This window comes from Apodemus sylvaticus, chromosome 23 (genome assembly GCF_947179515.1).
Source record: "Apodemus sylvaticus chromosome 23, mApoSyl1.1, whole genome shotgun sequence".
Taxonomy (NCBI): domain Eukaryota; kingdom Metazoa; phylum Chordata; class Mammalia; order Rodentia; family Muridae; genus Apodemus; species Apodemus sylvaticus.
In genome coordinates this window covers 3,777,461-3,791,774 of record NC_067494.1, presented here as the reverse complement: position 1 = coordinate 3,791,774, position 14,314 = coordinate 3,777,461, and the positions used below count along the sequence as shown (strand labels likewise).

General features: G+C 38.4%; 1 protein-coding gene across 2 annotated transcripts; it reads right to left on the bottom strand.

The window, feature by feature from the left end:
• Positions 1-8,536: 8,536 nt before the first annotated feature.
• Cenpw (centromere protein W) lies at positions 8,537-12,250 on the bottom strand. 2 transcript variants are annotated; one of them, XM_052169851.1, is made up of 3 exons: positions 12,017-12,234; positions 9,937-10,050; positions 8,537-8,692 (listed from the first exon to the last, which is right to left on the bottom strand). In XM_052169851.1, the coding sequence occupies exons 1-3, from the start codon at positions 12,206-12,208 to the stop codon at positions 8,666-8,668; spliced, it is 333 nt and encodes a 110-aa protein (XP_052025811.1). In that variant the 5' UTR covers positions 12,209-12,234; the 3' UTR covers positions 8,537-8,665. The 2 variants fall into 2 exon arrangements, with proteins under 2 accessions (XP_052025811.1, XP_052025812.1); XM_052169852.1 differs by lacking the exon at positions 8,537-8,692 and having other exon boundaries at positions 9,933-10,010; positions 12,017-12,250.
• Between the last annotated feature and the right edge of the window lie 2,064 nt (positions 12,251-14,314).

The window sequence follows — 14,314 nt, the reverse complement described above, 5'->3', positions numbered from 1 at the left end:
CACAAAATTTCCTCTAGTTGTTGTGCAAAACACGTTCTCCAAGGTTCTGCTTGACTTTTATTTATTGTTTACTCTTTGACAGAGGAACTGGAAACCATCCAGTTTTTGAAACAGGCTTTGTAATATTTTGATAGCATTCTCAAAGGGAATGGTCTGCTAACAAGTGTCTGATATATACAAAACAAATTAAAAGATGCCTTTCTGCTGCATTTACTGAGAATATATACGTGAGAAAGCCGCAAACAGTCTTATTGTGGTACAACTGGCTCACATATCACCTTCTCCAATATGAGTTCAGCAGTATGGTGGAAACTGTTTCTCAGTCTTCCACATACTCACCATACCCAGATTATAAAGGAAAGTAGTTTACTTAAGAGTTTGAAGATGTGCATCTTGGTCTTCATTTAGGTCCCCTAACGATTGGAGTGGGGGCTGTCTCTATGTTGCCTGCTATTGGATCCTCTTCCCCTACATGGACCGCCTGGTTGGGCCTCAGTTAGAAAAGTGCTTAGCACTGCTGGGTCCCAAGGGGGTTTCCCCTTCTCTTGAGGAGAAGGGGAGGAGAGGAGGGACTTATATGGGGCAAGATTGGAAGGAGAGTAGGGGCTTCAAATGGAATGTAAAGTGAATAAAAATAAATTATTGAAAAAAACACATCAAGAAAACTAGGTAGGTAGTGGTATCCTTTGTCTGCTAGTAAATCTGGAAAGGTCTATAAAGTTTTTGAGCCACATCAACATAAACTGATCTAAATTCTATAGAGACTACCTTGGCTTCTTCTAGTTAAGACACAGGAATAAATTGCTGAAGAAAGTGTTAATTATGGCTACACATCATATAAAAGCATGCATCCTTATCCTTTCTCAACGTAATTTTATTGATTTTTTGGGAATTTCATGACACACCCCAATTACACCTACTTTCCAGTTTTTCTAGGTCTGTAGCCCTCTGTGTGGACAAAAAAATGAGTCCAATATGTTTTGCACATATACTCACTGGAGCATGGTCAAATTCCCAGGGGCCAGTCCCTTAAAGAAAACTGAGACCTTCCCCCATCCACACACCAGTCAGAAGTCATCAGTTGTAAAGATCTATACTTCAGCATCTTTACCACAATTTTTAAGAGTTTTCTTCAATGGCTTTCTATCTGGGTTGTTAGTCTTTACGGGGTGGAAGTAGTGGTTGTCAGAGAAGCCCTTTATGTCTCAACTCTGAGTCTGCAGTCATCAATACAACACAAAGGTAAGGTCCTTACCCTTTACAGTGAGCGGGAGCTCGGATCATGGACTTCCACATGGTTTCTGGCAGTAGCATGGACCACTGACATCCACTTGGTCAGGCATCAGCACAAGCCACCACCTCAGCATGGTCTCCGAGGGCAGTACAGACCACAGACATCAGCACAGCCCTCTGCTGCAGCACAGATCAAGGACATCAACAGAGCCTCTGGGGCAACATAGGCCATGGGTCCCAATATGATCCCTTGTGGTAACCTGACTCATGGGCATCAACGTGGTTTTAGGTGGCAGCACAGACCTGGAATATCCACATAGCCCTTGGTGGCAATGGATCCTTATTTTTAAAGGCTTTCTCTGTAACTATAATTACAGTTGACAAACAGCAGCATAAATCAGGCACCTTCTGTAAGAGAACTTGTTGGAAGAGCTTTCCTGAACTCATCTATTTACATCCCCTGGTCCTACATTCCACTAGAGGAAGTACATTCTTTTATATGTTCTCTCTCTCTAAGTTCTATAATCTAAAAACAATAGTAAGTTTAACTGATTACTTACATAATGCACACAGAATTATTTTAGCTACAAAACAGAACTTGGCACATACTATGCAGCATGAACTGAACACAGGATAAATCCATCTCATGTGAATTTGTCCAAGTCAACCAGCAGCCCCACAACTCATCATGCACAGAGAGTTTGAAGAAACATGCAGCAGAACATGGCACTCTATGCTCCTCTTTTATTTTGTCAGCCAATGCCACATCATTCAACATGTGGAGCACTTATCTGGGCCCAAGTTATATGATCATGGAAAAGTATTATGTGGCAGTTGGTTTGGCCCCAAGAGAAAACTTAAACTCTCTAATGACACAGCTAAAAACAGGACCTGAGTCCTGACTTTGAGGGATTCTGGCAAGTATAGCAGGAAAGTATAAGCAGTAAAGAACTTTCAAAATTAAAATCCTTATGCTTCATTACAAGGCAAGAAATCAACAAACGTTCAGAAAGGAATGGGCAACATTATTTGTTTATAATGTAATTGGAGTTAATATTGTGATCTGGATTCTCAAAAGGAGTGATGGTAAAGATTTACCTTGTTAAATTTCCCTCTTAACTTTTACTCCACACTATATGTTACAATCCTAATGTTACTCATTTGTTCACAAAGGACATGCAAACTCACTGTCAGGTTTCACCTCAATGCTGACAAGGGTGTATGAACTCAGTTCCACAAGTCTATGCTCTCCCAAGTTTGATTATGTAACAAGAAAAGCAAATTTTATTACTCCTCCAAATAATATATCACCAAATGCTCCAGTAACAACAGCATCAGATTTCAAGACTTCAGTTTTAGTACCAAGTACATCTTGTAGTAAATTACCATCCTTGAACTCATTCTAGAGTCAAGTTCTAGTATGCCTTTCTAATTGTTAGTTAAGAAGGCATAGAGTGAGTTCAGGACAAATAACTATATGTTACTAAAATTGTTGGAACAGCATTGTAAAGGAAAAAGTTGTTGTAGAGAAAAATACCATTTAAGACAGTACATTTTGGTGCTGACTATACAAAGAACTAAATCCTATGTCACATTATCACCTGAGTACCAAAAACAGAATGTCTAAAAGACTCTTAAAAAGTTGCAAGTCAGATATTAGTTTTGCCTGGCCCACATAGATAGTCTTAAATTTGAGTTCCTTTTGGAATGAGGAGATGAGGTTGATGGGATGTATCCTTGAGTAGATAAGTTCAAATGTGTTTCCATCTTTTACTGCCTGGGACTGCATTGCTCAGGACATGGCTCCTCTATTGGAACTGTAGTGGAGTAAGATTTGAAATCAATAGAATATGATCATTGCTAAAACACAAGAGTATTGTGAAAACTGCTGAGAAAGAGAACATAATGGAACAGGATAGGCTGTGTCAGTAAAACTGCCTAGATATATCAACAGAAACCCCAGATTTCAAGTTCTCAAATGGATTGTGGACTCACTCAAATACTTCCAAACAGAGTGCTGATGTTAAAGTAAAACAGTACTAGGTGGGATAAATAAAAGGTGATTTGGAAAGAGGTGCTACTATTTAAGTCCAACTAACTATAGCTATAATACTGCCGCACTGTCCAGCCTTTTAAATGAAGCCAGAGATTTAATTTGTATGTGTAATTTAATTTTTAAATAGTACAGACTAATTCAATTATTTTTTTTCTGCAGGCCAAGTATAGTACCTGCCTTGCCAGGTTACAGCCTCTGTTTGGTTCTTCCTTATTAGCACCGCCAGCCAGCTGAAGAAATCCCTTCCATCTGAGATTTCCTATGGTAGTGTATTAGCTATCAAGGCCTCAGGGTACAAATCTCCAATTCTTTCCAAAGGACACTATACTCACTAAGGAGATACTGGTGAGATACTGTGACTCTCTCAGAATAAGCACACTAAGACTTAATAGAACTAGATATTTTTCCCTTTATTGCAGTTTTATATTAACTGGAAATGTTTTTAAGTTAAATTAAGCATAGAGGCCAAAGCTACTCCAACTTTACAGGACATATATCTTTGATACAATTTTCTTTCCAGCACTTCATCTTATTATATACAGCTTCAAACAAGTCAAGAAGAGTGCTTCCAGTTTGACTATTAACTGAAAAAAACTTTCGAATACAAATATTCAAAAGAATATTTTTTTTTAACGAAAAGAGAGCTGGGAATAGTGTTCACTGGCAACATAGTTCCCTAGCATCCATGAGGCCCTAGGTCCAAGCCTTAGCAACATTAAAACTACAAGATCACAGGAGAAAATCAGAAGTGAAGAGGACAGAGAATGGAAAAAATAAACGCTAGAGATGGCTTTGTAGTAAATAGTGACTTTGCTTTAGGACTCTTACACAAATAATACATACACAATAAAGACATTCTTTGGCTCAGAGTTCCTTCAAGATTAAATAAACTCTTTGCTTTAGCTTCTCAAAAACCTACTATTCTCAGAGTTCACGAAACCCATGGATATATATGTATATCTCTACACACACACACATGCACGCGTGCGCACATGGACACAGACACAAACACATACACACATCTGTACATTACTACTGTCCATGTGTAATTGGAGGAATTAATGCTTCCTCTTCAATGCCTTCCATTCAAAGTCAAGTTATTGTTTCAGAATTAAAAATCTGCACATTTTTGAGGATTCAATGAGAGGGTCTTGCCTTGAAAAAATATTCATTAAGAGAAATAAAATAATAAAGGAATATAAAACAAAGCTTCAGGATGATCGTGGGGTCTTTTTTGCCAAACCTTAACTAGCAGTAGATAAGTAAATCTGAGAAAGCATGGAAGTATCACATCTATATAGTCTTGCTAACAGAACCATTCACAGAAGACATAAGGACACATGTTCCAGTATGTTCATAGCAGCCCTATTTATAATAGCCAGAAGCTGGAAAGAACCCAGATGTCCCTCAATGGAGGAATGGATACAGAAAATGTGATATATTTACACTATGGAGTACTACTCAGCTATTAAAAACAATGAATTCATGAAATTCTTAGGCAAATGGGTGGAACTGGAAAATATTATCCTAAGTGAGGTAACCCACTCACAAAAGAACACACATGGTATGCACTCACTGATAAGTGGATATTAGCCCATACCCAAGACACAATTCACATATCAAATGATGTCCAAGAAGGAAGGAGAGGTCCCCTGGTCCTGGAAAGGCTAGATGCAACAGTGTAGAGGAATACCAGAACAGGGAAGCGGGAGGGGGTTGACTGAGGAACAGGGGGAGGGAAGAGGGCTTATGGGACTTTGGAGGGTGGGGAACCAGGAAAGGGGAAATCATTTGAAATGTAAATAAATAATATATCTAATAAAAAGAACCACTTCATGAGAACAAACAAAAGTAAACAAAAATTTCTATAAGAATATATAACCATTGTTTATTAAACCTGTATACATGCCAGTCTTGGTATTGATCTTTATCTTCAAAGCTCATGTTTCAAAATGTCATATTTAATTTAACCACTTCACCTTTAAGAACTTCCCCTCACCTTGAAATAGTCTATAATTGACTACAGAGTGCATTTTCCTGTTGAAATACTATGTTACCCCATGTAAATGGTATTTAGGGGTCTTTCTTCTCACTTTAACACATGTGTTAGCTAGTAGAATCTGAAACAAGGCCTCTTCAAAGACAACCAGCAGCTTCTAGAATATAACACAGCTCCAACATTGAGCTTTCTGTACCCTCCATTTCCCTGGCTCAACTTCTGCCTCCTTTCAAGTCAAGTCTCATTTTTTTTTGACTTCCTGCTGACTTTGTGATCTGTCATGGGTAATGTCACCTTTAAAAGGAACCTTGGCCAGAATCTAGCTCTGTGTTCTGAGAATTAAGATTTACTTGAAATATTTTCTAGTAGAAATTTACAAGGGATTTTAATTCTCAAGTGGCATCTTATGAACTTTTCCTACTTTAGACTCCATTTGGTTGGTGACTATCATTTTAAAGACATTATTTTCTCCAGTTCTTACTCTTCCACAGGAGCCATTAGTCTTAAAGACCTAGCATAACTTGATTCTCTATTCTTGGCTTCTCTTCCAGTATGTGAACAGCTACATAAAACCAATCACCTCACCTGCTTTTAATATTTTTAAACAATGCATCCCCTCGCTCACAAACGGTTTTTGGTAATCTATTTACATGCATACTGTGTGGTGTGTGCTCCTCTAGTTCTTTATAAAAGGACCTTCAGATTCAGTTGACAGTCAGGTTTCAAATTCTATTTGCACAAAGAAGTTTTCTTTACCTTTTGGTAACTGGCCTAGGAAACGAAGATTTTTGTTTTATCTATACATTTGTGTTTGGTGGGAATGAACCTGCCACTTTCTAACATGGCCAGTACTCAGGTGCTTAATACAGTCTAGCTTGATTTTATAACCTACCACTTTGCTGAAGTTGTTTATCAGCTGTAGTTCTCTGATGGAGTTTTTTGGGTCACTTAGGTAGACTATCACATCATCTGCAAATAGTGATAGTTTGACTTCTTCCTTTCCAATTTGCATCCCTTTGACCTCCTTATGTTGTCTAATTGCCCTAGCTAATACCTCAAGTACAATATTGAAAAGATAAGGAGCCTTCCTATACTCACACATCAAATGATGTCCAAGAAGAACGGAGGAATGGCCCCTAGTTATGGAAAGACTCGGTGTAGCAGTATAGGGCAAAACCAGAACAGGGAAGTGGGAAGGGGTGGATGGGAGAACAGGGGGAGGGAAGGGGGCTTATGGGACTTTCAGGGAGTGGGAAGCCAGAAAAGGGGAAATCATTTGAAATGTAAATAAAAAATATATTGAATAAAACAAATACAGTCTAGCTTGGGTTTGCTATGTAATTTCAAGAAGCTTCATCTTAGATTCTTATATGGCAAATCACTTATAAACAAAGCCAATCTGATACAGTTCATTTTGCAAATAAACTTGGTTTGCTTATATTAAAATTCTCTCTGTGTGTGTGTGTGTGTGTGTGTGTGTGTGTGTGTGTGTGTATGAGTATGCAAGTGGAAGTCAGAGAACAACTTTGGGGAGTTGGTTCTCTCCTTCTACTGTAACATAGCTATAGCTTCTGGTTACCAGACCTAAGGCAGAAGGCTGTCATTGATGTTTCATATCTGTCTTTATCTGCTGAGCCATCTCAGCCACCATGGAAAATTATTTTTAAAGAATAACTGTAATATATGCTATTAGACTTTGGCTGTTTCTTATTTTCAATTTTAAGCTATTTATCTGTAGATTATATCTTAAGTCCTTCAAAATTACAACAATCTTTCTCCAATATAATTTGCATTTCCTATAAGCTGAAGCTAAATAATATAAATGCCATCAGAACTCACTTATGAGTTCTGTGAGATCAAAGTGAGTACTCTGATCTCTGGACTTTTAACCATGAGGACTGTCACAAGTAAACTTGCTTGTAAGCTCCCTGGTGAACAGCAATTTCTAATAGGTGTCCCAGCATAGACAAAAGCCACCATGCAATGTGTGCAAATCAAAATAATCCTGTCAGAAAAACTAAAAAAAAAACAAACAAACAAAAAAACAAAAAAAACCCTGTTTACTAGAATGTGAAAAAAAATACTTACTTTCACACACTATTGGTAAAAATATAGTACAATCACTCTACCTTGTTTAGCTATTTAGTTTTTGTTTCTTTGTTTTGTTTTGTTTTGTTTTTTTTAAATTTAAGCATATTTGCATTTGACCCATCAATCAAACTTCTAGGCATTTTTCATAGAAAAAAGTGAAAATTTATACAGATTTTAAAAAATGTTTACAACCATTCACAGAAATTTTATTTATAGCAATCCCTAAATTGGACAAAGCAAAGTACTCTTCAATAAGTAAACTAAAATATGGTATGTCTACACCGCTCAGCAGTGAACACATGCAATTACTGGAACAGAACACAAGGGTATTACACTGAGTGAAAAATATCTTCAATGCTTATTTCTTACATGCTTCCATTCTTAAAACTACAGAGCTGGAGAAAAGTTGGTTAGGATGGTAGTCTGTCTGGTAGAGGACATGGTAGATGAATGAGTATAATCAACAAGACCTCTGTGGTTCTGAAGCAGTTCGATATATTGGTCACATATAATTACATGACTCTGTACACATGATTAAATAACACGGAGCTACATATATACTGTTCCAATTACCAAATTCTTGCTTTTGATATATTGCACTATATATTCTATATAAGCCCTAAGGAAACTGAGTGTTTAGTGTAGAATGTATGTTTATATTAGCTTCACAACTTCATACACTATCTGAATTATCTCAGAACAAAAGTGAAAATTAGATATTATACAATAAGGTTACAAAAGACTGCTATGGTAAAATGTCTTATCTACCAAATCCCGTGACTGAAGAAAACACATCAGTTTGATTCACATCTTCCTGTTTGTGGTTTATAGATGGAAACAAGCTTGTAAAAACTTTAGCTGATGCTTGCAATCTTCTAGTTGAGAAACCTTACTATTACTACTAGTGTAACACAAAACTAGTGCTTTGTGAAGTCATCCAAAATTAACATAAAAAATGAACCTATATTTTACTGTACGATGCTTTCTCAGAAATTAAATTCATTGCATAATTCTGGCTAACTTCAAAGACATATAAGCTTTAATTGAAGGAGTATACATCTCTTCAAGCTATTCAATACACCATGATTTCATTTTTGATACACTAAGCAACAATGAAGTAACACAAAAGAAACTCAGACACCATTAATGAAGCATAATTCCTTAAAAGAAATAAAAGCATAATGGTTTAATAATCCACAATATACACTGATACATACAAAGTGTTTTTAATGATCTGTTACGACTTAAATTAACACATCATATAATTCTTAAGCACATGTTGACACCTAACCTTTGCTCTTCTTCAGAATTACCTGTAAGGGAGGAAATAAAGATATATTATAGCTATGAAAAACAAGTCAGAATTACTGATCTGCAAGGTAACTGTTCTATATTTCTCTAACACAGTCTTCCTTTCTCAATAAATGGGGAACATCCCTACATTACCCAACCTGGTTTTAGATTCACTTTCATTCACAAGCCTTGCCAATTACAATCCAAAGTATCAAAACAGTTGATTTCAAAATAAGTTTTGGGTAACATGCCATGTGTCATCCCTCGCTCGCTCCAGCCTGCCAACAAATCAATGATCTAGAGTATTCAAAAAAAAAAAAATTCTCAAACTCAAAACAACTATAAAGTAGTATCACACAGTATAAATATATCTCAATGTAAAACATCTCACAATTAAGCTGGAATTTTAACAGCTGGTCATCTTACATTGAATAACTTCATAAATAATTTTCAAAACATAAAATGTTCCAGAAATAAGACAAAGGGAAATATTTAGTTGTAAAAGTCATGGAAGGAAGAGGCCCTAAGTTCACTTCAAAACTGTACAAATAAAAATAAAATTTAAAAGAATCTGGCTACTACAGTTTAAAAAGAAAAACAGACCTCAGGTCCCGTGGGCTGGTTCTGCAAGTAGAGACACTAATGGCTAAGTCCAATGACCTGGGTCTGATCCCATATTGCAGAGAGGACCAACTGCCAAAAGTTGCCCTGACCTCCACAGTTATGACAGGTGCACACATATACATATGCACACCCGCACACACACACACACACACAAACACACACACACACACACACACACGCGCGCGCGCGCATGCAGGCACACAATAAAGGCAATAAAAATTTTAGAAAATGTTAAGCATGTTATATATTTAGAACAAACAGGATCTAAATTAAAAACACTTTCATATACTCTTACTCAGTGCACTGCTTTCAGGAAAGTCCGTATGTGCATTTTATAGTTGTGGTATTTCCCATTGAAGAGTATTTAGAAGCTTCATAAAAATTGCCAGGCCAGCAAAGAGATATTAGTATGGGTACTATAAAAGAAAGTATCATGTGCTTAAACAAGTTTACAAAATGCTAAGTATGTTGTGTATTTTAACAAAGTTCAACAGCCTTCCTTGATGGTACACCTCAGTCTTTCCTAACTCTTCTAGCCCTATGCTAACCTACAGGTATTTTGAAATAAAAATCAGGCAAAGATGATGGTCATAGTACTTACTATGTTAACTCTTGCTTACTAAGAACATTTATATTTTACCTTTGCTGCACCCTGTACATGATCCTTTTTGATAACTCCAGATTTTCCTTCACAAGCATTTGTCCTGGACTCTTCTGCCAATCGCTGAACAAAGAGTAGGCAATTCAAATGGATCTTTAAAAGCAAAGCACATATAGTGTTATATAATATATAAACCTTTTGACCATAAATTTATTACTCACAACTTTCTAACCCACAGCTTCTTCCAGGTGTGTGAAAAACACACACAACCCGTTAAAAGGTATCTTGCACAATTTTCTTTTATTATTTATATCAGTTGTCATTATTCCAAACAATAATGACTCAGAAGCTTCAGGGCATTGTGCTAAACTACAAAGACAAAGGCTCCTGATTCCAGTTCCCAGACTAATGGAACAATCATCCCATAAGGCTGCATACTACACTGGTAGACAACATCAGAATCTGAAACAATGACAATAATAAACACCTCAACAACTAATTGATACTGCATTAATACAAAAGAACAAAATGTGCTGCTTTAAATGGTGTAAACATTATGAATGGCATAGAAAGCTTTATTGGATATAATTATGAAGTTATTGGGTAGCAGAAAGCTGTAAGCAAAAAAAAAAAAAAAAAAAAAAAAAAAGTCGATGAACTAAAAAAGCCTAAACAGGAACTGTTTAACAAACTGACAGAACAAGAAAATAGCACCTGGGAGCAACAACTGGCCGAAAGACCTTCCCTTCACTACCACTACAAAGCGATGGGCTTCAACTCTGCTTCTTTTCCCTGACACCGAGAGCACTCCAGCAGAGTCCACAGGTCACTCCAGGACAGAAAATGGAAACTAGCTACTTGAGAAAGGCTTGACAATCCCTTGCATCAGGTAGTGGTCTCCTGGATATTCATGAGGTGGGTTTCTCTATTAGGCTCCAGGGAAAACAGAATAAACTTTCAAAAGTGTATTCCAAGGAAATCCCAGAGGATTTCCTTCCATCCACCAAGTTTTCGCAACCACCAAGGAGTCAGGGGTGAGGGAAAAACAGCAATGTTACATAATTTTCTTCTACAGGATGAAAAAGAAAAACAAGAGCAAGTGACAGAAGAGGTATTACCTGCCCCCACCCGTACCCCTGGGAGGGGGGAGGGCTATATTTTGGCTCCAGAGATAAAAAAAGAAAATTAAGAGAGAAAAAGTAGATATTTCTGTAACAGTCAAGAAAACCAGTTTCTGGAGATGGCTCAGTGGTTATAAGCATTCGCTGCTCTTTTGGAGGAGCAAAGTTCTCAGCATCCATTGTCAGGCACTTAGGAGTCTGGGGTGGGGGTGGAGGTGGGGGTGGGGGTGTCTCTGTGAGTTCCAGCCTAGACTACAAACTGAATTCCAGGACTGCCAGGGGCATTTACACAGAAACCCTGTCTTGAAAACAAACATATTGAGAGTAGTAGTGGTGGTGGCAGAGGTAGACAGACCTTTGAGTTTGAAGCCAGCCTGATCTACACAGCAAGTCCTAGGACAGCCAGGGCTACATAAACAAACCCTGTCTTGAAAAACCAAACCAAACCAAAATAAAAACAACAACAAAACCACCCCTCTCCCCCCCAAAAAATACACAAACTTAATTTACTTCCAGGCAGAAACATAGCGTTGTTTGATTGGGGCCAATTCGTGAAAAGCATTATATTTCGGTATTTCGGGTAAACAGAAGTGTGGAAAACGACAGTCCTGAAACTTTTGAAAACTTGATGCCACAGCTACACGATCACTTTCGAATCACTTTAATAAGTGATTTGAATCCTTTAGTAAGGAACCTAGTGCAGCGGCCATAGAGAAATGTGTTCGGTACACAGAGAAGCTAAGGGGGGCAGGATGCAAATCTGTAGCCAGCTTACATTCCATACCCGGCTCAATTGAACTAATCACAGAGCCAGTCTGGACCTGTGATTAATAATGGACCTGTGATTGATTAATAATTAATGGTGGACCTGGGAGCGGTAAGGGGCGGGGCCTTTCCGCTGCAGTTTTACAGAGTTCTGGGTTTTCCGCTTTCCTCGGTGCAGGGACGCTCCGCTGCCTGCCATGGCCCCCGTGAGCGCCGGGACAGCGGCGACTTACCAGGAGGTCGCAGCACGCCTCCAGACGGAAGCGCGGCTTCTTCTGTTTGAAGGTGCGCTTGAGGAAGGCGCGGGGCGCCTTGCGCTTTATCCGCCTGGAGACTGTGGTGGAGAGCGCCATCTTCGCGGCCAGCCCCACTTCCCTCAGGCACGGCTTCCGCGATCGTCCGCAGGGCCTGCCTCCCCACACCATACAGCGGGCGATTTGAATCTGCCGCCAGTCGGCGCACGGCAGTGACGTCACTGAAAGCCACACCCACCACCGGACCGGAAGCGCAGGCTGGAGGATGGACTTCCCAGGAAAAGGGTGTGTCTCGCGGGCCCACAGCTTCAGTGGCTCAGGCTTGCATTGCAATATTTTTGTTTGCAGTTTCCTATCATTCCATAGAAAGGATGAGAAATTGTGAAAATAGTCAATAAGCCCCGTAAAAGCCTTGTGTGGCCCACCAAGCTCTCCATATAGCAACTGGATTCTAATGGATTAGAAAGTAAATGAAAGAAGTTTGTGCTTTATTGGGATTCCTTAAGAATTTAGGCCCGATTTTCTGATATTACCAGCAAACAACATACACTTTTATATTATTACATTTAGCTTTGCATGAGATTTTTTTTCTTACATCAGATTTTCTTCACAAATGTTCTCCCTTCAATGCTCCCTTCCTTAACTTCCCTATAGCTTTCAAATATACGGTTTTTTCTTTTATTAAAAATAGATTTATTTTTATCATAAACTATATTCTGCTTGCAATTTCCCTTCTCCTTACAGCTCCAATATGCTCCTAATTTCTGTGCCTATTCAAATTCACACCCCTTTAAGTATCCCCTTAGAAAGCAAATTGGAATCTAACAAATAGAAATAAAAATAATGTAAAACAAAAACAATCAGAACAGGGAAAAACAAACAGAAGAAAAAGAGTCAAGGCAAAAACACAGAAAGCATATAGAGGCAGAAGCACATGTTTGAGAACACAAGAATTCAATAAAAACACAAAAGCAGAAGCCATATTATGTATTCTAAAGATCAGTAAGGTTAAAATAAAATGTCCTGACAAAACATTATGAGACAAAGAACCTTCAAAGAGCCATTGAGTTCTAATTGTGTTGGTTAGCTACTGCTGGGCCTGGGATATGCTCTTAAGAATGGTTTGCATCTCCAGTGAAATACTGTTAGAGAAAACTAACTTTTAATTTGCAAGTTATCAGATGGAGATTATTGTTTGGTTAGGGATGGGGTCTGGTGACTACTCCTCTCAGCACTGGGGATCCAATTGGCCCAGACCTATGCATGCCCTGTGCATTTTGCAACAGTCTCTGAGTTTGTATATGCATTACTCCTGCTGTATTTAAAGATTTTGTTTCCTTGTTGTTCTCCATCCCTGCTGACTCCCAAACTCCTACTCTGCATTCTGTCTGGCTGTTAACCTCTGTATTTGGTGCCATAAACCTGAGGAGAAAGTTTCTCTGATGATGACTAATCAAAGCACTGATCTATGAGTTTAGCAGAATGTCATTTAGAGTCCTTTTATGGCTTTGTTTCTTTAGTATAACAGTAGTATTTGGTTTTTAAGTCCCTGGCCTGTCTGGTTTCAGGTTCTTTGACACCCAGGCACTTCTAGGGATGAGTTATATGGTGGTTTGAAAGGAAATGGTCCCCACAGATTCATGTGTTTCAATGCTAGGCTAAAAGGAGTGGCACTATTAGGAGGTATGGCCTTTTGGAGTCGGTGTGGCCTTGTTAGAGAAAGTATGTCACTATATAAGAGGGCTTTGAGGCCTCCTGTGCTCAAGTTCTGCCCAGTATGAAAGAGACCCTTCTGCAGAAGAGAGCCTCCTTCTGGATGCCTTTAGATGAAAATGCATAACTCTCAGTTCCTCCAGCACCATGCCTGCCTACATGCTACCATACTTCCCACAAGGATAACAACAAACTAATCCTCTGAAACTGTAAGTCATCCTAATTAAACATTATCCTTTATAAAAAGTTGTCTTGGTGTTCACAGCAATGACTTTCTAAGACAAATTCCAACTCATAGAATGGGTCTTATATCTAATCAGTTATTGGTTGGCTACTCCCACAAGCATTGTGTTACTATTTACTAACACACCTCACAGGCAGATCATCACCACAGACTGAAGAGTTTGTAGCTGAGTTGATGTTTACATTTTCCTTTGGTAATGTGCTGAGTACCTTCTAGTACCATGAACACTACTTGGTAAGGATGAAGGTTCTAGCACACACTGGCTCCATTTCTCCTATTTAATGAGCTGTGGGGGTATTATCTTCAGCAGTAGGACCTTA

Coding starts and splice junctions, on each gene's coding strand:
- Cenpw (XM_052169851.1), bottom strand. CDS start 12,208: ATGGTGTGGGGAGGCAGGCCCTGCGGACGATCGCGGAAGCCGTGCCTG. Junction 10,051..12,016: donor AGGCGTGCTGCGACCTCCTG/GTAAGTCGCCGC, acceptor TTGCTTTTAAAG/ATCCATTTGAATTGCCTACT. Junction 8,693..9,936: donor ATGTACAGGGTGCAGCAAAG/GTAAAATATAAA, acceptor CCTCCCTTACAG/GTAATTCTGAAGAAGAGCAA.